Raw genomic sequence first — 24,886 nt, 5'->3', positions numbered from 1 at the left:
TAGGTGCTTTTTTGCAAACTCCAAGCGGGCTTTCATGTGTCTTTCACTGAGGAGAGGCTTCCGTCTCTCCTCAGTGAAAGATAATCCATACGATAATGTCAATGATAATCCATACGGAGTGACGTCAGGTCTTCCTGTAATCTCACCTTTTTTTTTCATGGCATAATCTCGCGAGATTTACGGTGGGTGCCAAATTGGATCAAGAGACGTCCATGTTTTACAGCTCGCTTTGGAAACGGTACTGCAGTGTTATTTTCCATCGGTGATTAACTCTGCTGATTGTTCCTGATGGAAGTGCAATGCACAAGCGTCTACTACAGCAGCTGGCAGACAACGTGTTATCGAGACCAGTTCAACAACAGTTTCTAAACGCGAGTTTGTTGTTGTCTGAAGTGAACCATTCCGTTTGAAGAAACATTGTAGTTTCCAATCAGCCGCCATGTTGTCGACCCTGATGTAGACCGATAAATACTTGAATCGTCAATTTTATGATACTTCGGATTGTGGTTCAATGTAGAGGGTTGAAAGTTAGATTTTTAGTAAATCTATACATACTATAAGAGAGATGTTTGTCTGTGTGTGTGTGTGTGTGTGTGTGTCGCCAGTGGTGTGTGTGTTTGTGTTGGATAAGTGTCCACCCCCCCCCCCTGCCCCCCACCCCTCTATTGGGATATTCCACCAGCTGCGTAAACAAGTCAACCCCCCGAATTATAGAATGAAAATGCTTCATTAAATCTATTATTGAAATTAGCAGCTACTCAATATGGCATCATCCGATAACATCCCCCACAAACAATGTACAGAGTACTCTCACCCCTCGTGCAGCTACCCACAATGCCCGCATTCCTACATGTACCGACTGTGTCTTGGGTCTCAATCATTCTTCTCCTCCCATTGCTTTGACCTGCGTTTTTGACTCTCGCTCTGCTCATCGTTCGATCATGGCACCCAAGCGCAAGACCAGTGCCAGAGATGCATCGACTACCAAGAGGCAGAAGAAAGTGATGAGCCTGAGCCAGCAAGTGGAGCTGCTGGACCGGCTTTCGAGAGGAGAGAGTGCGGGCTCTGTGGGCAGGCATGATGGCATCAACGAATCCACCGTTCGCTACATACGGAAGAGCGTGAAGGCGAATCGTGAGTGTTTCAGCGAGCGCTGCATAGAGTCCAAAGGTGGTCACCCATGTCCGGGATGTCCACATAGAAAGGATGGAGAAGGCTCTAAGCATATGGATTGAGGACAACACACAGAAGAGTATGCCTTTGAGTGGACCCCTCATTCGTGAAAAGGCCAAACTAATTTATGATCATCCGTCTGGTGCCAGCACGAGTGATGCGCCGAGCGATGATGGTACAAGTAGCGCGAGTTCATTCACTGCAAGCAGGGGATGGTTCCATCTTTTCAAGGAGCGGTATTGTTGTCGTGAAGTAAGATGGTTCGATCCGAGGGATGCCCTCCGTTTACTCATGATGCTATTCCAATGCCGACCGCGTGGGGAGGATTTATATACCAGCGATGAGTAAGGATGGGTCATTCCGCTCACTTGTATTTTCGAGTTGGTAAGATTGTTGCAAGATCTGTGCTATATTTGCTAATATCTCTGCAATGGCATAATGGTAATGAAAGTGGCCAGAGATGCTTGCTTAATAGCTTTTGTGTTTCCTTTGTAGATCAGTCGCATTCAAGTGAATAAAAGCTCACAGCTTGGAGTTTTGGTGGACTGCCTCATTTCGTTTCACCACAATTGTCTAAAAAACGTGAAGCTCACAGGGGAGCGTCCCTCCGTAGACCACCAGGCGGCAAAAGCGTTCCCTGCTCAACTCATGAGAAGGGGTACCTCCCAGAGCTCGTGAGAAGGGATACCTCAAAAAAGAAGTGATACCTCTCAGAGCAGGTGTTCAATGCTGACGAGACCGGCCTCTTCTGGAAAAGATGCCCACAAGTACTTTCATCTCAAAGCTCGAGGAGACAGCATGGGGATTCAAGGCTGCCAAGGACCAGGTATTTCTTGTCTGTGCAAACAAACGCAAAATGGGACTTCATGCTGAACCCATGATGTTGTACCGTTCCCTGAACCCGCATGCTCTCAAGGGCAAGAACAAGCAAACTCTGCCCGTGTTTTGGAGGGCCAACAGGAAAGCCTGGGTGATGGCAGCAACCTTCCTGGACTGGTTCCATAATTGTTTCGTCTCTCAGATGGAGTGGTACATGGTGGAAAAAACCTTGCGTTCAAGGTTCTCTTGCTCCTGGACAACGCTCCTGGCCACCCCGCAAACCTGGACGTGGCTCACCCGAATGTCGAGGTGATCTTTCTTCCGCTCAACATCACCTCCCTCATCCACTCATCCAGCCACTCGACCGAGGTGTGATTTCAACATTTAAAACATATTACACCTGTTGCACCTTTCGCCGCATTTTGCATGCGATGGTCACCCAGGGCTCACCGTCGGGCAGTGTTGGAAGGATTTCAACATTGCCCAGTGCATCAACGCCATCAAGGAGTCGCTGGATGAGGTGAAAGACTCCACCATCAACGCGTGCTGGCACAACCTGTGGCCACAGGCAGTCTGAAACTTTACTGGCTTTCCCAATAACATGGAGGAGAGGCATGTGATTTGTTGGGTTGGCACGGCAGGTGGGAGGGGAAGGCTTTGTTGATATGCAGCCTGAGGAGTTGGAGGATCTCATTGCCTCACATGGCAACCTCACCGAGGAGGTGTTAGAAGGCATTGTAACGGTTTCCGAGGAGGAGGAGGCAGACAGTGATGAGGAAGAGGTGCCAAGGTCTAACCTCACAGTCCAGTTCCTTCTCCCCTACAAAGAGCTGCATCGAAACCTGTGGCAATCTGCCAGGCAGCTCTCCATTACCCATTTCTTTCACCCTGCTCCCTCCACCTCAAGACCATCAGCAGTCAGCACCCTCTCCTGCCACCCTCAGTGTCCTCACCAGCGTCCTCACCAACATCCTCAACTGCTGCCTCTTCCTCAGTGCATGACGTTGCAGAACCATTATTTGGGTCATCCTCAGAGTTCAAGGAATTCATGGGATTTTAATTAATCACCATCATCATCATCATAATTTGAAAGTCATGTGCGTTTGTAAAATAAAAATTTTAAATGTTACATGATGGTGTTGTGTTTTCTTTAGTTTCACGGTGCGGTATGGTTAAACTGGTTAAGCACTTTTAATAAACTGTAAGCGCATTCCTTCAATAGATTGGAAATGGTACCTAGTGTTGTCGTTTTTTAAAATTTGTAAGCATTTTTTATAAAACTGTAACCATGCGCATTTGCGGTCAAAAACATTTTAAACTTTTAAAAAATCCCCTCTATGAATCAAGAATCGCTGGGAACCTATAACATATCGCCCTTTTCCCCATTGAAACAATGTCATGGCATACATTCGTGAGATTTTCATCAACCTTCGCAGATTATCTTTGACATTCGCGGAATTTGCCTCGCCATTTGCGGGATTATCGCTGACATTCGCGGGTTTTGTCTCGCCATTTCCGGGACTTTCATCAACCTTCACGGATTATCGTCGACATTCTCTGGATTTGCCTCACCATTCGTGGATTTTGCCTCGCCATTGGCGGATTTTCGTGACTCGTGAACCTATGCCCCCTTTTTCCATTGAAACAATGCCCCGCCAATCGCGGCTTCACAATTCGCGGCATTTTCCAGGAAAGTATCCCCTGCAAATAGCGGGGTCTAACGGTATTTTAATTCCAGGCTATGGGGCAACAAAATGTGAAAACCCTGAGAGGGAATGTAAACTTTCTATAGTTCTATAGGCACTGTATTTTATACACGTACTCGCATACTAATCGCATGACTTGATGGACCTACATGGTTGAAAAAAAAAAAAAGAGAACGTGCACTACTGGCTACTGCTAGGTGGCGTTTGTGGCCGACCTTAGCACATTTTGTGCTGACAAACACAAACAAACAATGACCAACACACAGACAAAGAAATCGACCCAAATGAAATACCTGCCCCTTTGGCAAGTAGTGGGGCAACTTAGCATAACAATTGTGCATTTTGTGAGGAAAGCACCAAACTTGGCACACTAGTAGACTATCATATTATGAAAAGATCTGGATTTTGGACCATCTCAGATTCAGAGATTTGATTTTTGCAGGATTTCGATTCGATTGGGATCGAAGAGAACACCTTCTTCGTCTTCTGTACAGTGAAGTTGCCAGCCCTGAATTCTCGGGCTACATCTGGGTGCTTCATTGGGAGTGCGACCATGTCCCTCAGGTGAACAGGGACCCACCTGGCATAGTGTGTGTGGCCTAAGGCATGGAACCATGGGACCAGTTCCGTCAGGGCATCAAGGTACATCGTGAATGAAGCCTGCCGCAGAGAATGCACGTAGACCAGTACCAACATCTCTAGTTCCAGCAGTTACCCAGTACTGAAAGTTGGGAATGTCTTCTCCTCTCTGGTGACACCAGTCTTCGAACTCAGGCAGGTCTTCTGCATCATCAGCATATGTCATACAGTGGCGTTCATACGCATGGTGTTGCAGAATGTGCAGTGCCGCTGCAGTGATTTGATGAGCTCTTCTTGTGCGGGTGATGTGGGCAGCTCGCAGGAAGGAGTCGGCCGTCCCTGGCGTTGCAATCTCAGCTTGCAAATCTGCAAAATCTGCAAATCTTGCAAAAATCAAATCTCTGAATCTGAGATGGCCCAATATCCAGATCTTTTCATAATATGATAGTCTACTAGTGTGCCAAATTTGGTGCTTTCCTCACAAAATGCACAATTGTTATGCTATATTTAGCTTAGCTGCCGGACTAAAGGGTAATAAATGATATTTGCAATTATACAGATAATGTTGTGTCATTATTGAACAACCCAATTTTTCTCTGCAGTATTTAGCAAGTTAATATCATGGCAAACCATTTGACGCAGATGATTATGTTGAAATAATTTGATGGGGGAACATGAGGGACGTACATTAGACTGGGGGTGCATCCAATAGGCAATGCTGGTATCGAGGGTTAACCATTGCAGTGCAGTTGAGCTGTACTTGTGTTCCTGCTCATGGCTTCGTACTGTCAGCATCTTGCTCTGCGTACAAAGAGGGAAAATACATCAAAGCGAGAAATCAGAAAATCCATTAAAACTGCACAAGCAAAGTCAATTCAACTACAAACTGATGCCCTGAATTTACAGCATCACATTATCACTGAGGTGATACACGGTAGATGGGAACACCCTTTTATGGATGGCACGGCAGCGATGTTTTCCGACTTCCAGGCAGATGGTAAGTCGCTTTAAATAGCGTCTCCTTTAGACAAATGCATTACTTTCCCCTCCTTTTTCTGTTTGCTCTGACATCGTCGATTCAGCAGTCTTCACCTTCCATTTGATCAAGTGCTTGGTTACTTTATTACACTCTTCTCCATTTCCTTTCCTCCTGACGACTTGTAAACAAGCATAAAGCGAAACAGAAGATAACAATTTTCGTCCCAAAGTCCGATATCACTGTCATGTGAGACAATATCTCCGCTTCCTCCTTTCGTACACCACCATACAATGTATATTGATATTGTATCAACAATGTTTTAATGATACTGTTGCGGATCTCCCGAAGCCCGTTCCCGTTATAAAAGGGGGATTAAACCCCTTTTTCCCCCCTGGGTCTTCGGGTCCATGAGGCCGAATCACCACTTCCGGAGCAAACGTGAAAAAGGGTATCGGGTCAACGTCGCACGTACCTTTAACCCACACTGCCACGAAAGCAGGGACCGAACCTCGCACAAGCCACGCTTAATCGAGTACGCACGAGCGGTATGCGTATCACGTGACTCGTGCTGCTACTTTTATGGAACCGGATTCGAGCGGTTCTAGTCGTACCATGCGAGGCCAATGGATGGAAGGGACGGGAACGGTCAAATCAGAGAAATAACACGATTTATTATTTATGTACAATGATTCGCAGAAGGAAAGGGGACACAGAGCAGAAGCTTAATCAATCTTAACTTAAGCCCAGACACAGGGCCCACTCACGCACACCGGGAGAAGAAGAGAAGCAGTTTGCGCGCCAAGCGCGCTTTGCTGTCAGTCGCTCCGGGGCAGCTCGCGCGGCGTGGCTCTCTGGCGGTCACGGCACGTATGCAGGCGAAGGCTGGCAGGAGGAGATCGCGCGTCTGTGGCCCGGCACAGGTCGTCTTCTCGAGCGCGCGAATAATACAGCGCAGAGCGCAGGGCACGGGGCAAGTTCGTGTACAATCACGATAACCGGCAATTCAATGCACTCGTTCTGCGGCGTGTTCTCGTGCGTTCTCAAGCTCAACTCAACTCCACTCACTCTCACAGGGATCTCAGACTCAACTGAACTGACGCGCAACTCTCTTCAACTCAACTCATCTCTCGTCTCACATGGAACTTGAAGTCATCTGAACTCCGACTCATCTCCTCTCATCTGAGGTGGGGGGGGCTCAGAGCAGGGTTTTATGGCTCCGCCCCGGCCTTACTCGAATGTTCCAAACCCCACCTCTCATCGTCGTGGTTAGCCACTCCCCTCGAGCCCTGATTGGCGGCTCATTGCTTACCGGCCACTCCCTCCTGCAGCGCCTCCCTTCGGCCTCGCCAGACTTGTTCAGGCCTGCCACGAGGCATGCTATCGCCAAAAGACCGCCCTACTCACGGGCCTGCTTAACGCAAAAACTAACACAGGAAAGGACTACGCTTACATTCACGAAGAAATAACTGAACTATCGCGAGGCTTCATGTTGTGGTGCGTCTACCTACGAGGGGGGATTATCCTTTATTCCAAAACCACAACAATACATTATTTAAAAGGTGAATGGAGATTATGTTTTCACCCCTGTCTGTTTGTTTATTTGTGAGTAGGATATCTCAAAAAGTTGTGGACGGATTCGGCCGAAATTTGGCGGAGATGTTGGGTGTGTGACAAGGACAAAATGATTAGATTTTGGTGAAGATCTGGATCTGGATACTAGAATTTTTAAAAAGTAATTCTTCACCATTGAGAGATGTGGCCAAAAACGATACATAGCAGGATATCTCAAAAAGTTGTGGACGCATTCGGATGAAACTAGGTGGACGAGTTGGGTAGGGTGACAAGAACAATCCGATTACATTTTGGTTTAGGTCCTGATGCAGATCTGGCCTATCATTGGGAGTCAAAACACAAGTGGTTCAGCCTGGCAGAGGTATGCATTCTACCAAGTGCCGTTATAGTTTGATATACTGTATATGTGTATATATATTGTTACGTTTGTGGGGGTAGGGATACTTTAGTCCAGGTAGATTTGCATAGATTAGTGTGCTCCGACTGTCGCGAAGAAGAGCCATCTCGATGTACTATAAGTAGGAATCCGGTAGACCGTGTGTTTGGATTAAGGTGTTTCTTCGTCGCCATTACGAGGATTGGGGTATGTTAACTAGCACAGGGATTACGGGTAAATTATCCCTTGTATGTCGATACCTCTGTAATTTATTCCTTTGTTCCTTTTGACAATACACCACACGTAGAGCTAGAATCGCGCATTTAATGGCACCAATTAAAAAGCCTACCGAAGCAGGACATCGAGAGCTATGGCTGATAACACCAACTTGGAAAGCAACATCAAAGCAGGCAGGTCCGTGGGGCCATGCCCAGAAGGGCGAGTGGTCAGGGTTTTGATTGACGGGGAGGACTGGTAAGAAGCACACGCTGATTGGTGAAGCACAACAGGTGACGTCAGGGCGGCGTGTACAAGGCAGTTGGAGCGGCGGACATTTTACCTTCTCGTTTTGGATGCCTGAACGGACGGCCATATTTGTTTCTCTCTCTTGCGTCCTTTCTCATGCTGGAGACAGCGAACGGTCGCAATTCCCTCTTGCGCATTCTCGCCCTGAACCTCGTACGAACGCTGGCATTGTGCTCTCGGCTCAAGGAAGCGATTGGACCGGCCGTCTCCCGAGATCTTGCTGGTGGACGTGTAGAGGTACAACCGCAGTTCGGGAACTGCGGTTTTCCGTGCGGAGGACAGGTGGACGAGCACGGTGTGGAGGAGCGGGCTGCACGCCTGCTGTTCGCTTCACGCTGAGGCCTACTTCGCACCAGCGGGCGCAGCCTAGTGAGACGAGGGTGGACTGAGGCCTACTCGCGCCAACGAGCGGACTTCCCGCCAAGAACGAAGCCGCGTCCAGACTGCCTGGAAGAGCTCAGACGAGACGCACTGGTCGAGTCGAGCTAATTCTGTGTGCAAGTCTGTTGTGGGGACGTCCCAATTTAGGAATTTAGTTTATCGCGCATTTTCTTTGTACCGGCATTAATTTAAATAAACCTGTTCCTTTTGTACATTTAAAATCCGTTTTCGTTTGCGTTTATTTAATGCAGGGTTTGGAGACTTCCGGTGGGATCGACAAGGGAAGGCTCCGGTCCTCCCCCTCCCTCTTGCTTCCGCCACGCGTATTCTCTGCCATTTGAACTGTATGCTTCAGAGTTAAAGCTCACTTGGCCTTCCATGCTACCCAAAGGTGTTCACCAGGGGTCGTCACGCGACAATATATATATATACACATATATATACATATATATACACATATATATACACATATATATACACATATATACACATATATATATACATATATACATACATATATACATACATATATATATATATACATACATATATATATACATATATATATATACACACACATATATATATATACATATATATATATACACACACATATATATATACATATATATATATACACACACATATATATATACATATATATATATACACACACATATATATATATATATATATATATATATATATACACAAAGAATTAAGTTAAGCACCCCTACACAAAGAATTAAGTTAAGCACCCCCTAATATATATTCTTTGTGTATATGTATACATTGGCATATATTCTAAGGTATGTGAGATCATACCTTGTGAGATCATTGGAACGTGCATTACATCGGGAATGGAACAACCTGCCACAGCAACGCATACGACGGCTTACAGGGTCTATGAGACGTAGGGTTGCGTCAGTGATCCGATCACGTGGGTCCTACACACGTTATTGACGCAAAGATCGCTAGAGGTCTTCTCAGAACAATGACTGTACGTTAGAAAACATAAACGTCATCCACACTGTCCGTGATGGACCTATAGCTCCATACTTAAATTGAGGTGAAAATATGCCTAAAATTCCCAAAAAATTTCACCTTAAATTATTCAGAATAAAATATTGAACACGGCATGATTGTTATGTTTTTATGTGACCATAATATCACTTCTCCAGAAAATATAGCAATATCATGGGTATATTACACTGTTTTGATGACAACAACCTTGTAATGTGCGAGGTTGTAAAAAAACGGGGGGGGTGCTTAACTTAATTCTTTGTGTATATATATATATATATATATATATATATATATATATACAGTGAAACCTTGACTTACGAGTGCACCAACTTACGAGTTTTCCGAGATACGAGCCGTCGCTCGGGCGGTTTTTTGCTTTGAGATGCGAGCCGAGATCTGAGTTACGAGATTACGCCACCCGCCACTAGGTGGCCCAACGAGCGTTCTGGTCACGTGGTTATCTTGCCGTGCAAGCATCTCTGCCGTATATCGCTGCTGCTTTGTTTTCGCATGTTGGTTATTTTGGAAAATTTCTTAGTTTTAACCATGGGTCCTAAGAAATTGAGTGCCAAGGGCAGTACTGAGAAGAAGAAGAGGATGATGTGCTTGGATATAAAACACGCAATCGTCAAAAAACATGAGCGAGGTGTGCGTGTTGTCGACTTGGCGACGCAGTACGATCGTAGCAGTACGATCGAAACATTTTGAAAGGGAGGAAGAAACAAACCTCGTTGGACAGGTTTTTATTGAAACGCCCTGCAAGTGAAAGCGAGGAAAGTGTGGCGAAAAAGGCAAAAGTCATCTCCTCCACCTCCATCTTCGTCTGATCTTCAAGGTAAATACACTTAATAAAACCAGTTTATTTCTTTACATTGTGGCGGACACTGAGGCTCACTGGCGTGGTGACATCATTCCGCGCACCGAGTGGGCGGCGGTCACGCCGAGGGGTAGGCGTGGCCTCAGGATATACACTGGGCGCGCAGCCCGGAGCGCGCCAGTATTACAGTGAGCTCTTGAATAAAGACTTACAAATTACCGCGTTGTCCGCTTCCTCCTTGTTTACAAGCAGCGCGCGTAACGCCGCTTATTATGTACAGTATATACGAGGTCGTGCTTGTTTATACATTATTTGTTATTTATAAAGTACATTTTTCTTATTTAAAAACACGTAACAAAAAAAATTGGTGTGGTTTTTTGGGGGCTGGAACGGATTAATAGCATTTCAATGCATTTTAATGGGGAAATTTAATTTGAGAAACGAGCAAATTGAGTTACGAGCTCGGTCACAGAACGAATTAAACTCGTAAGTCAAGGTTTCACTGTATATATATATATATATATATATATATATATATATATATATATATATATATATATATATATATATATATATATATATAGATAGATATATCTATCTATAATTCCAGTAATCTCTGTGTGTGTGTCTGTGTGTCTGTGACCGCTGTTTCTCGACAACCACGGGTCCGATATACTTGAAACTTGCCAGGTATATTGCTGGGGACCCGAGGATGTGCCTTTTCAAGGTTTGAAATTAATCGGACAAGTGGTTCCCAAGGTATGGTCACCGTACTCGCAAGCCGTTCGCTTTGGCTTTGCGAATGGACCAAACCATTTCATGTAAATAGAGGGGGGGGGGGGTTCTACCGTACTCGCAAGCCGTTCGCTTTGGCTTTGCGAATGGACCAAACCATTTCATGTAAATAGAGGGGGGGGGGGGTTCTGTGGTCGTTACTGCCACGTGGTTTCAAAGTTTTTTTTTGTTGTTGTTGTTTGCACGCATGTTTTTTTGCACCCACGTACGGGCACGCCCTAGTATATATAACTGTGAGAAATAGTAGAAACTCCACAGTACGAGCAGGGCGTCTCATTTGCATTGAATAAATAATCGGGAGATTAAATCAGACGCGGACGTAGCTTCAGGACTTCGATCTTTAATTTGACAAGCTTTCGACCAACAAAGGTCTTCTTCTGAGTCGGCCCCAAGTCTGTTGTGGGGACGTCCCAATTTAGGAATTTAGTTTATCGCGCATTTTCTTTGTACCGGCATTTATTTAAATAACCTGTTCTTTTTGTACATTTAAAATCCGTTTTCGTTTGTGTTTATTTAAAGCAGGGTTTGGAGACTTCCGGTGGGATCGACAAGGGAAGGCTCCGGTCCTCCCCCTCCCTCTTGCTTCCCCCATGCGTATTCTCTGCCATTTGAACTGAATGCTTCCGTTGAACTTGGGGCCGACTCAGAAGAAGACCTTTGTTGGTCGAAAGCTTGTCAAATTAAAGATCGAAGTCCTGAAGCTACGTCCACGTCTGATTTAATCTCCCGATATATATATATATATATATATATATATATATATATATATATATATATATATATATATATATATATATATATATATATATATACATATATATATATATATATATATATTGTTGCGAATATGGAATTTGGCCTCCATATCCGCTTGTAAATATTCCCCTATTTCCCCAATACTCCCCAACTATCCCCAATCCCCCATTCCCAAGTCCCATTGTCTGTAAACAACACTCTGTAGAACCGACCTTCCCCTTTTTCCCCCATTAAATGTCGTGCCCAGGTCCACCGCATCTCACGTAGACAACTTTCGGACATCTTGCTAGTTATTCTTAGTCTATGTCAGTTAAGGACTCGTTTCCATTAATTCTGACTCTTCGTTGCACCAGAATGTGATTATATGGCACCAGTAGTGAGTTTAGGACCTTCCCTTACCTCCTCCCATCTTCTTCCCCAAACAACAACAACAACAACAACTACAGCAACAACAACTACAGCTACAACAACAACTACAACAACGGCGCGCGGGGGGAGTGTGCGTCCTCACACCGGCTCGGTTAGCCGCCATGACCATGCGCTCCACGGGGTTACCACGAAGGGGCTCCCTGTCAGCCCCTCGTCAAGGGTGGAGCCGGTAACCCCCCCGCACGCACCCAATGAGAAGCAACGAGCCGATTCCATCTGGGGCGGAGCTAACGAGCCGAGGGCGTGTCACTCCCCGCCGGATATACGCGGCCACGTACCGGACGTGACGTGAGATGCGCCCCGAGCTTGAAGAGGAAGAACCAATCGTGACCTCCGAGCGCTGTGACCTCCCTGCATCTACTGGACCGTACAGTACCCTGTCCTTGAGCCAAGAGTGCACCTTGAGCCATCGATACCCGCTTTCCTTGCCATCAATCCCCGTGTGAGTCAGCCTTGTCCCGTTTATCTGTCGTCTGTTGGGGTTAATATAAGTGTGTCTAAGTGCCTGTCTTTCTATGATGTCCCTCTTGTAGTTGTAATCAAACCTTCCGCCTTAATATAATCTCCTCCGGAGGTCTTGAGAACCGTATCCCTGGTGTCGTGTCATTTTAATCCCAGCCGTGTGTCTTTTCCTTCATTGACCTAGCGTAGCGCGACTAGTCAACGTTCGAGCAGAATCGGGTAAACTGTGCAGATGTGGTCATACCAAACCGCTCGGTAAACTAACATCCACCACCGCGTCTGTAACAATTGGTGTCGAGGAGTGGAATTCGGACCCGGGACTAAATTTATTAGGCCCAAATTTGTAGTAGAATCGATTCGGAGCGCGTTTCCCGCGCAAAATTATAACGGCGAAATTTGATTTTGTTATACGAAAATAAAAACCCGAATTTTGAAAGTCGCGCTATGGCAGACCAAGACAGCTGGGGTCCGGTAGTGGAGAGTGAGGCAGGGTCGGTCCAGGACCAAATTGAGGGACGCGAGGAGAGCGAAGCAGTGAGGGTAGCAGGTTCGCAAAGTAGCGCCGTCACGCACGAAGTAGCGGGCGCGCAAAATGGCGCCTCGCAGATGGCCACGGCGTCCACGCCCGCGACCGTGGCAGCGCCCCTGGTGGATTCGAACCTTTTCCTCCTGCAAATGAGGGCCCTTATGGAACAAATGGTGGGAATGAGGGCTGATAGTGAGCGGTTGGGAAACCAAATGGGGGTAATGGGAAACCGGATGGATGCTCAGAGTGAGCAATTGGGGGTAATGGGGAACCGGATGGATGCTCAGGGTGAGCGATTAGAGGGCCAAATGGGGGTAATGAGGGAGGAAGCGAGGGGTACTGGTGAGGGATTAGACAATAATTTTAAGGGATTAGACGAGAAATTTGGGAAATTAGACAATAGATTAGGGGAAATACAGGAGGGGTTAATGGGGGTAGAAAACAGAATGGCCGCTCAAGAGAATCAAATGGAAGGGATGCAAAAAGGGTTAGAGGGGTTAGAAAACACCATGGAAGGCAAATTGAGGGACATGAGGGACCAAGCGGAAAGGGAAGTTAACCAAATGGGGCAGCAGATAGAGGGGGTCAGAATGGGGGTAGAAACCAAACTGGATGCTCACAGGGAGGAAATGGAGCAGATGAGGGTGGCATCTGGGCAGGAGATGCAAGTGATGGGAGAGGAGATCAGAAGAGGAGTGAGTGAGGAGGTCGGAGGAGTGCGCGAGGAGGTGAGGCACTGTAAGGAGCACATGGAGAAGGAGGTGAGAAAGGGGACTGTAAAGTTACAAGGGGGCATAGAGGACCTGACGCAGGAGGTGGAGCAGCTGACGGTGGGACAAACGGAGTTAGTGGAGCAGGTTCAAAGGAACACTGCGGTATTAGGAGGTTTAAAAGCGACACAAAACGACATAAAAAACGACTTGATAGCGACAAAGAGGGAATGTCAGATGGTACGTGAGGGACTGACAACGAGGTTGGACGAGGTGATAGAGGTAATGGAGACGAAGGACCGGCAGGTGAGGACGCACATGGAAACGGTCAAGGTAGCCTTAGAGGATGAGCTTGAGGAGACGTACCGGGGAATAAAAGAGGTGAAGCAGAAATTAGAAGAAGTGGAAGAAGGGATGAGCGAAATTAAGAAGCGACGGAGAGAGGATAAGGAAGAGATAAAAGAGGAAGTAAAAGAATTGGTCCAAAGTCTGTGTTTGGATCGTGATGATGTGCTCATTAACCGGATGAGGGATTCGCAGGTGATGGAGGAGAAGCGAAGAGGAAGAGGACCCGGTGTAAGTGGTGACCAATATGGTCGTGCGTATGATGCGCCAGGTGATTTAAAAAGCTTGGGGGTCGAGATGGACCCGGGTGTTCGTGAGAGGCCATTGGTGAAGTGTGCGACAGGTCTGGTGTGCGAAAGAGGAGGTGTGCGAGAAAGTCCGACTCTGGGGTGTGTGAGGAAAAAGTGCGTGCCAAGGAGTGAGGGTGCTGGCGAGAGTGAGTCGGTCGTAGCGCGTGTGCGAGGGGGCACATGGAAGCGCGGTGTGGTAAGTGTTACAGAGGGTGTGACGGGAGAGTGTGCGCGAGAAAGGTGTGTGACGGACAAGTGCATGGGGAAAGAGTGCGCTGTCAAGAGTAAGGGTGAGTGCGCTGGCAAGAATGGAGGTGAGAGTAGTGAGAGTGACAAGGAGAGTGAGTTGGTTGTGACAGGTGAGCGAGGATGTACACCTGGGATGGAAGGATGCACACCTGGAATGGTAGAGCGTGAGTGGGAATGCACGCTGGAGTTGGTGGTGAGGCACATGGTTGGGTGTGCGAATGAGGGCACACCTGTGATTGTCACAGAGGAGGTGACCGAGGAGGGGGCGCGAAGCGGTGTATTGGTGAGGTGTGCGAGCAACGAATGTGTGCCACAGTGTTCGGTGGTCAGGTGTGTGACCAAGGCTGTGAGTGGAATGAGGGTACCTGGGTGTGTAAGGAAAGGTACGAGGAGCATGGGCACGGCTGGATGTGTGAGCAAGGAACGGGCTGCGGGGTGTAAGCGTCCAGGTGAAGCATCGACGTTAGACGGGGTAGAGTTTAGAACGACTTATAGCCGAATCGGGCCCTCGGTGCGTGCTGGGCCTCGCTTTGAACGGCCGCGTCCGTGCTCCACTAGGCGGAGCGGGCAGCCCGATAGAAAGGGTCGTCATGGCGACCACTTTTTGTTGAGGCAGTCCGGCAGGTCGAGATCGGGACATGGGATGGCTCCACGCCGAGGTGGTGCGTGGGATCTCGGCCCGGGTAAGCCCCCGTCCCTGCACCGAGTGCCGGACGCATCCAGCCGCTGGCACAGAACAACCCGCATTCATGGCTTGGCTTTACGAAGCCTGGCTTTGGACAGGAATTGGCGCACCGAGAGGCATTAGTGAGTAGACTGGGTGATGAGGTTAGTGTTTTGGCCCCAAAATTAGAGAAAAACAAAATTTGATGATTGGCAAAGGATTGGCAGTAGTGATTGGCAGATGATGGGCAGTGATTGGCAAATTTTTGATTTGTTGAAATTTGATGTGCAAAATTGGTAGTGAGAGACCCCCGATGTGGTGGGATGTCATCCCTGCCACCCTTCCCATGTGTGGGGCAAAGGAGCAATAGATTATGGGGTGTATGGCAGTGAAAACTAGCCCGGGTGGGTTAGGTTATATTGATAGGGATCTAGCGAAGATGACAGTAGGTAACGTTAAGTTTAGTTAGTGACTGATACCTGTAGTGGGGACGCAGGTAGATTAGTGTGGATGATAATGACGAGGGAGCGCAATAGTTTAAAGGGACGACTGGGAAGCGCAAGTTTCAGAGGGGAGTAGTTAGATGAGATGATGCCGTGTGTGTGTGAGGGTGGAACAGGTGTGATTGCACAGGTGTGCAACTGGACAGGTGTGTGGAGCAGTGTATGAGTAGTGAGTGTTGTGGATCAGCGCGAATGCGCTTGGGGAGAGAAGGGTGCAGGTGGCACCCGGTGTGAGAGCACAGGTGTGCAAGTACAGGTGTGTGGAGAGAGTTGGAGTAAGTGGTACGGAGTGGTGTGCATGGTGCGAAGGTGTGGATGGGGGAAGAGTGGACCCCTTTCACGAGTACCCGGGGCGGGTAGTGTAAGTGTTAGGTAGAGGGTACAGGTAAATTGTGGTTGGATATTGGCATCTGTGGTGCGGTTGCAGAATGGTGTTGTGAATGGGTGCATTAGTGTTGTGGAAATGGCAGGGCGTGTAGCCTGTTAGTGTGTGTAGTTGGTTGGGCACTCCACCACTGTGAGGATGTCGGCCAGGTGAGGCCGCAGGTGGGCTCTGGGAGCCGGTAGAGTTGTGGATGGGGCCCGAGGATCCGGAGGATGGACCCGGGTAGCCCAGTGCCAGAGAGGGCACCGAGTGGGGAGAGCGCCAGAGGGCCTTCCCCAGGTAGTTAGGTTAGGGTAAGGAGCAGGTAAGCTCGGAGGCAACTGCAGTGGTGGAGGTGTGCAGGTGGGTAGACCCACTGGGAGAGGTACACGCCACAGCCCAGAAATTGTGCGAGGGCACCGGGAGATGAATCGGGGGAGTGAGACCCCAAATTGAAAAGCACCACAGTTTGGCCAATGGGAATTGGTTTTTAGAACCCATAGTGTAAGAGGGCCAATGGTTTGGCCGGAGAAAGACCCCGGGTAGTGTAAAGTTGTTAAAGTCATTTAGGAAATAGGATGGATGAACCTGTCGCACCATACGCAGCCACTTACCTGTGGTGATGATGATGACTCCACACCTGTGTTTTCTTTGTTCTGTGTGCAGGAAATGAGAATTGCTGTGTGGATTGGTGAGACGCATCACGACGTGGATGAGACATTGGGGTGATTCCATCTCTCCCTCCTTAGGAGGGACTGATGATGAGTTGGAGATGGCAAATTTTGATGAGAGTTGAAAATGGCAAATTTGATTGGTTAGGAGGGAGAGAAGACGAATTTGGTTTATGGGAGGAACGGGGAAGACAGTAGGGATGTTTGTTGATTTGTAAAGTAGCTGTTTATGGGTAGTGTTGTGTTTTGTGGATACAGTAAGGGGTAAGGGAGGGGCCATGTAGGTTACCTGGTGGGGGGGGGGGCGTACGGTAGGAACGTACCTGTCTCACCTGGTTCCCATGTGCCCCCAGTGTGCATTACCTTGCATTGCGTGCACTTTTGCGCCCTTACCACCTTACTCACTTGTCTGCTTCTTTTGTCTCCCACCTCCGAGGATCTGGCTTTGGGGTAGAGAGAGAGGAGAGAGAGGTGCTGGCTCCGCAGTTGTGGGCCTGCACTTTCGCTGCTTGCTGCTTGGATCGATACACCATATGGACCGCAATGTTTGTGGCCACCCACAATGGACCGCAGTTCTTTTGCGGCCAAGCACCACCCATGGATGGACCTATGGGTCAACGTGGCACCTATGCCATACAAGGTGAACCACTAACAGTTGGCCCCCTGACGGCCACAATAAAGAAATGGACGCGGTTGGCGCCTTTCTTTATTTTTCTAAGGAAGTAAGAAGGCCAAGTGCACCACACGAAGGCAAGACCAGCGGCAGAACATCGGCCGGCTGCGACACCACACAATGATTTATAGACACTTTATTGGTGCACCGGATGGTGCTGACTGTACATGAGGGGGTGGTGCTTTTCGTGCTGGAAAAGGGTGCTCTGCACGTTATTAAAGGCCGTAGGCCACAGAGCACTCGTGGGTTGGTGTATCGATGCTGGCATGCGTGCTCTCTCTATGCATAACATCTGCATGTGTTCCTCCAAAAACAGGTCCTGGATCGTAGTGTAAATAGCAGCGTAGTCTTGTAAATAATGCTCCCTACCGGCTGTATGTTTAGTTTGCGAATTCTTTCCGGATTCGGTTATCCTGTGGGTGTGTTTCTGTGAGGAGAAGGGTGCAACGTCGCAGGGGGACATATTTACTCATTTGTGAATATCTGTAAAACTGTCGCACTCAGGGTAGAGTTAATAGTAGAGGGAACTACATCTGAGTGCCACACTAAAATAGGTAAAAATTTATCGGGTCGGGACGCCCCGAGGGTAGAGAAGGGTGCAATGTTGCGAATATGGAATTTGGCCTCCATATCCGCTTGTAAATATTCCCCTATTTCCCCAATACTCCCCAACTATCCCCAATCCCCCATTCCCTAGTCCCATTGTCTGTAAACAACACTCTGTAGAACCGACCTTCCCCTTTTTCCCCCATTAAATGTCGTGCCCAGGTCCACCGCATCTCACGTAGACAACTTTCGGACATCTTGCTAGTTATTCTTAGTCTATGTCAGTTAAGGACTCGTTTCCATTAATTCTGACTCTTCGTTGCACCAGAATGTGATTATATGGCACCAGTAGTGAGTTTAGGACCTTCCCTTACCTCCTCCCATCTTCTTCCCCAAACAACAACAACAACAACAACTACAGCAACAACAACAACTACAGCTACAACAACAACTACAACAACGGCGTGCGGGGGGAGTGTGCGTCCTCACACCGGCTCGGTTAGCCGCCATGACCATGCGCTCCACGGGGTTACCACGAAGGGGCTCCCTGTCAGCCCCTCGTCAAGGGTGGAGCCGGTAACCCCCCCGCACGCACCCAATGAGAAGCAACGAGCCGATTCCATCTGGGGCGGAGCTAACGAGCCGAGGGCGTGTCACTCCCCGCCGGATATACGCGGCCACGTACCGGACGTGACGTGAGATGCGCCCCGAGCTTGAAGAGGAAGAACCAGTCGTGACCTCCGAGCGCTGTGACCTCCCTGCATCTACTGGACCGTACAGTACCCTGTCCTTGAGCCAAGAGTGCACCTTGAGCCATCGATACCCGCTTTCCTTGCCATCAATCCCCGTGTGAGTCAGCCTTGTCCGGTTTATCTGTCGTCTGTTGGGGTTAATATAAGTGTGTCTAAGTGCCTGTCTTTCTATGATGTCCCTCTTGTAGTTGTAATCTAACCTTCCGCCTTAATATAATCTCCTCCGGAGGTCTTGAGAACCGTATCCCTGGTGTCGTGTCATTTTAATCCCAGCCGTGTGTCTTTTCCTTCATTGACCTCGCGTAGCGCGACTAGTCAACGTTCGAGCAGAATCGGGTAAACTGTGCAGATGTGGTCATACCAAACCGCTCGGTAAACTAACATCCACCACCGCGTCTGTAACAATATATATCTATAATTCCAGTAATCTCTGTGTGTATGTGTGTGTGTATGTGTATGTGTGTGTGTATGTGTGTGTGTATGTGTGTCTGTGACCGCTGTTTCTCGACAACCACGGGTCCGATATACTTGAAACTTGCCAGGTATATTGCTGGGGACCTGAGGATGTGCCTTTTCAAGGTTTCATATTAATCGGAGAAGTAGTTACCGAGCTATGTCCAAAAAACGATTCAACCAATCAGAGAGCAGCGAGCTATCACGTGTGCCGAACGTGGCGAACAGACTCTGCCTCGGACGGCACATTTGAGAGCGTATTCATTTATTTCACGTTGGCAAACTATGTTGGCGCTATGTTGGCGTTAAACTATGTTTTAAAACTAATTAAAACTAATTTGCGATTCATCGTAACTGCGATATGCGACCTTCCGGACAGTCAAATGAGGACGTCACTTCCGGACTTACGGATAGTCATAGTGACGACGTACTGATGCTGAACGTGGCGAGCAGACGCTGTAAGGTACGATCGATTGTAGTACACGTTTATAATAACTCTGCCGATACAGGCCCGATTAACTGCAGCGCCATCCGAGCTGCGGCGTCGGGACGATACATTCATTGTACGGTCACATCACGCACTTACGGGCACGCCCATGGGCCCATGGGCACGCCCATGCATGCATGGGCGAAGACATATTTTTTTTTTTTTTTGGCAAGGAACGAGCACCCACGTACGGGCACGTCCTCGTATTCATCAATTGACACAATGCAATGTACACAAAATATATCAAATTATCCAACAAACCTGTAACTCCCAAAATTTCTGCAGGAAGCTCAATTCTTCAGCTGCTGCAGTTGAGAGTGGAGAAGAGAGTTCTCTCTTTAACTCATGTCTTTCCTCAACTGTTGTAAAAAGCGCCAAATAAAAACCCAAGTATTCAGAAAAAGCAGATAAGTAATGAGGAAATCAATATGCCAACAAAATTCTTGAAACTTTGGATCTAGAGGATGACAACACAGACACACACACGTAGTCGAGTCTGAGTCCTTGGCAATAATTGTTTTGTTGCCTATGATTGTGAATAAATGATTCCATGTTGTGAATGTGAAGTCTGCAGCCTCTTCACTCTCGGCAAACCTGGACAAAATCACAAACTGGTCAAACAAGTAGAACATGTCTTTCAATCCTTATCAGAATCATTGGAATCTCCCGCGATTGATTAAAGCTGATTTAATGAATATGAAGCTGATTCTGAGGGCCTTTCACTCGCTCACCACAGGCAGGTTTGATGGTCTTTCTGTCTTCTACCAACTCCTCTCCGGCCTTGCTCTCCCAGTTCTGTCAGTGCTCTGTCCCCCAAGTGCTCCTACTGGTCGCACAAGATCTGCCAGCAACCCTCTTATGGTTAAACTGCCAAAATCAGGGCTCTCTGCTCACCTTCACTCTTTCATTCCTCTTTTCTCCCGCCTCTGGAACAAACTCCCCCACTCCCTTCAATCCCACTCCTCCCTCCGGGTCTTTAAAACAGCTGTTCACCTCCATCCAAAACCTTGATCTCTTCCACCCACGTTAATTCACCCAGATCCACTTTTTTGTAATACCAACTTCTTTCCTGGAAGTCCTTGCAGTGTCCATGTGTTTTATACCTCTCCCACCTCCCCCTCCCCCTTCCAAGCCCTTTCCCTCCCACAGATCTCCCAATGTCCCTGGTCTCTACTGTTGTTGTGCTTGTGTGCTTCCCTCTCTCTCCCCATATTGTCTCCCGCTCCCTTTATTATATTTTTATGTGTCAGTTTATGTTTTTTGTGAAGAATGCTAGCTCTCACACGAGCCTCGATCTTGTACACAAAAAATAAAAGTGAACAAACGTGCTTGGTAAATTTTTGAAGCGTTTCCGACCAACTCATTGATGTCCTTTCCATAAATTGGTCTGAGATAGGTACAAGCATGGCCAGACGGGAGTTATCCCCCGATGATTGGCTCCAGTTTGAGGCAATAATCAATCACGGTTCCCTCGGCCGTACTAAATAGACGGATGGTCGTTGAGGGTGTGGCCCCAAGTTAGGTTGCCATGCCAACGGAAAGGTATGGTGTAACAGCTGAACGTAACCCAGCCAGGCCAGTAATTCCAAGTCAAGCGGCTACGGTTACTCCATTGTAATTATGACCTGACGAACCACGGAGTTATTTGTGGGCTGAGGGCTTAAAGGTGTCGAAGGTCGGGGCAAACCAGAGAGAGTTGGCACATGCACATTGCAAGCAAGGTTTTAATGGAATAATACAAGACTATAAACTACCTGGCATGATCCTATGATCTGTATTGAGTATACAAATGACAGAGAGGTCTCCATCACAAATGAAACCAGAAATGCCCCAATATCAAATTTTAGTTTAAAAATAATAATAATAATAATAATAATCTTGCTTTGACCCTGATGACCCAAAGACCCAAAGACCCCACACCCTGGTGCATGAACCAGGGAACAAATCCAAAAAAGCATTGCATATTTCATGCATCCCCCAATGTTGATTGCATGTACAACGTTTCATTTTCAAATGTTCCCGCAATTGTAATCTATATATATATATTTTTTTTTAATGAAAGTTTTTGTTTGTTTGTTTGTCTGCACAAGCTAATCTCTTGAACGGTGAAAGATAGGAAGAAACCTCCAATACAAAAAATGTCGGGACGGGCCCCGGGAAGGTTTTAGGCTAGGTGGCGAGGCCGGTCAAGGCCCACCCACCTCGGCCGGGCTGGGCCCATTTCGCAATTAAAAGATGAGCTGAATTATAGTAGTCAATCTTTACGGCCGCGAGTAAAAGCTGAATTATAGTAGTAAATGCATTCAAAAAGAACCAAAAATGTCGGGAAGGGCCCCGGGAAAGTTATAGGCGAGGTGGCGAGGCCGGTCGAGGCCCACCTCAGCCGGGCTGGGCCCATTTCGCAATTAAAAGCTGAGCTGAATTATTGTAGTCAATCGTCTACGGCCGCGAGTAAAAGCTGAATTATAGTAGTAAATTCATTCAAAAAGAACCAAAAATGTCAGGGCGGGGCCCGGGAAGGTTATAGGCTAGGTGGCGAGGCCGGTCGAGGCCGCTTCGGCCGGGCTGGGCCCATTTCGCAATTGAAAGCTGAGCTGAATTATAGTCGTCAATCTTCTACGGCCGCGAGTAAAAGCTGAATTATAGTAGTAAATTCATTCAAAAAGAACCCGGGCAACGCCGGGTGCTTTCGGCTAGTTCATAATAATTTATAGTATTCAACCTTTTGACCCCGCCCCAGGGAGCGAGGCCAGAAATTATACTGCTCTTGCAAATTCGTGCTATGTGGCGATTACAACTACCAAGTTTGGCCAATTTCTGCACAACCCTTTCAGAGGAGATAGAGTGATGGACAGACAGACAGACACAACAATATCCTCATGTTTTGTGTTTCAAAAATGGTGGGGATAAAAAAGAGTTTTTTTTGTTTGTTTTAAATGAGATTGATGGTCGAAAACTGGTGATTGCACTCAAGGGGTGCACGGGAAAGTTTTAGGCAATAAAAAAAAAAAACCACCTTTAGAGGCCATTTTTCCCCGCAAGCGGGGGTTGGCCTTTTTCGGGAACTGTGGTTGTTGTTGTTTTTCGGTCCCCTTTTTGAAGCAATGTTTTACGGCCGGATGCCCTTCCTGACGCCAACCCTTTTTGCCGCCTTTAACGACAAACAGGGAATTACCAGTGAACTGGTACTCAATTTTTAGGCAATAAGTTTTAGGCAATAAAAAAACAAAAACGCACAGTTCCTGGGGTTGAGGGTTCGGGCACAGCACCCCTATTCTCTCAATGTAAATATGTATGACATAGCGCTGCTCACGGTGAGATTGGGGTATTACAAGTCATACGAAAATTCAATTCTGGGTGAATTAACCCATCTGGACGGGTTTATCGCTAGTAATGATTTTTAAAAGTACATTTGATGAAAATGAAATGAAAAATTACATTTTACCAAAAAATACCAAATGGTAGTGAACGATAGATTAAGCAAGGAAAAACAACATGAGAAAATTTGATTTAAAAAATAACTGAAGACGATGCAATGAAGATGTGCTCAAAAGATACGAGGAAGTAAACTTTTACTCACAGAACCCATAGCGATGTTCTTCCACATTCCACAACATATTATCCTGGTGCAGTGAAACAGCCCGGTCAGCCACAACTTCCAGCTGCCTGAAGGCCCAGTCTGGAAGGTGAACGCCACTGAGCTGCGTGCACACACACACACAAGTGAGTAGATGCGTGCACAAAGGTTAACAAGCAAATGCCAAGGAGTACCCAGGAAAAACATGGATAATCCCCAAAAAGATCGCTCTCCAAGAAACAAAAAGCTATAAACTAGTTTGCACCAGTGGTCTAATACACTTGTGGCATTGTTCGACACAAGACTCGGTGGCTTAATGGTTAGAGTGTCTACTCTGGGTCTGGGAGGTCGGCGGTTTGAATCCTGGCTGAGTCATACCAAACACTAAAAATGGCACATGCTTCTTCCATGCTTGATGCTTAACCTTAAAAATAAGAACAATAGAGCACGGACAATCAATCATAGCACATGCTTATGATGGGCCAAATTTCATCCTCCTGCGTTGACGTCCTTTGAAAGGGGATATATATATATATATATATATATATATATACAGTATGTATACACACACATATACATGTATACATACACAAACACACACAAACACACATACACACACACACGGTTGATTAAGGTTTGTCTTGTACTCCACTTCATATTGACTTGTACACTGAAAAATATGGTACTTATGATTGAGAAACAAGAATAAATACAAACCTTCAGGACAGCTGTCGTGTTAACATGGAATAATTTGACCTGAGAGGTTATAGTCTTCCATACCTCTCTTCCCTCATGTTTTGCTAGTTCCTGCAAAACAGTAAACAACCATTACAAAAAATAACGAGCACGACACGCTTCGACTGACCAATAAGCCTCCGCTCACATTATCACATCATTATACATACTTGTACCAAGTTTGATTTAAATCCATTCGGTTGGTCTCAAGTATCACATTTTTACCTGACATGACCTTTAATGCTGAAATCTATCAGTTAGTCTTTACATCATAATATATACTTTTACCAAGTTTGGTCAACATCCCATCACTGGTTCATAAGTTAGCGCAGCAACAGAATTTTTACCAAATGGGACCTTTGACCTCATAATGTAATCCATTTTTGTTTACATCATTATACACGACCGGTCAAAACTTTTTGAACGCCTCAATTTTTCCAGTTTTTATTGAAATTTAAGCAATTCAAGTCCAGTGAATAACCTGAAATGGTACAAAGGTAAGCAGTAAACTGCTCGAGGTTAAAAAAAAAGTTTAGGTTCGCAAAAAAACGGGAAAATAATATAAATTGCACAGTTATATTGTAAAAAAAAGGCCTTCTTCAGGGAACAAGTAATGGGTTAACAACTTACAGCTGTTCTGCAGCAATTTAAGTAAATTAAGCCTTGAAAGTTTATGCAAACAATTCCTGCAGGTGTCCCAACCTCTGCTGATTACAAACTCCGTCTGTATAAAAGCAGTATTGGAACAGACTGTTATTACACCCTCTGAAGCATTATTTGGACAATATTGCAATGCAGGAAGTAGTATATTGCTATCAAAATGGCGAGAAAAAGGCAATTAACAAAGGAAGACAGACAGACCATTATAACCCTTAAAAGTGTCGGTCTTTCCTTTAGAGAAATTGCAAAGAAAGCCAAGGTGTCAGTGAGTACAGTTTCCTACACC

The 24,886-nt window shown here is 46.8% G+C and overlaps 1 protein-coding gene across 1 annotated transcript in view; it reads right to left on the bottom strand.

Annotated features, from left to right (window-relative positions):
* The window catches only part of POMT1 (protein O-mannosyltransferase 1), an 88,345-nt gene that overhangs the window by 17,218 nt on the left and 46,241 nt on the right, over nt 1–24,886 (bottom strand). Inside the window, exons 14-17 of the mRNA XM_068133721.2 lie at nt 23,923–24,012; nt 23,209–23,329; nt 19,890–19,987; nt 4,965–5,078 (exon numbers count right to left, since the gene is read on the bottom strand). Of these exons, the coding sequence (XP_067989822.2) occupies nt 4,965–5,078; nt 19,890–19,987; nt 23,209–23,329; nt 23,923–24,012 (423 nt within the window). The remainder of the gene's footprint in view (nt 1–4,964; nt 5,079–19,889; nt 19,988–23,208; nt 23,330–23,922; nt 24,013–24,886) is intronic.

Source organism: Myxine glutinosa, chromosome 13, assembly GCF_964187855.1.
Source record: "Myxine glutinosa chromosome 13, kmMyxGlut1.1, whole genome shotgun sequence".
NCBI lineage: Eukaryota > Metazoa > Chordata > Myxini > Myxiniformes > Myxinidae > Myxine > Myxine glutinosa.
This window is presented reverse-complemented; position numbering and strand designations above follow the sequence as displayed.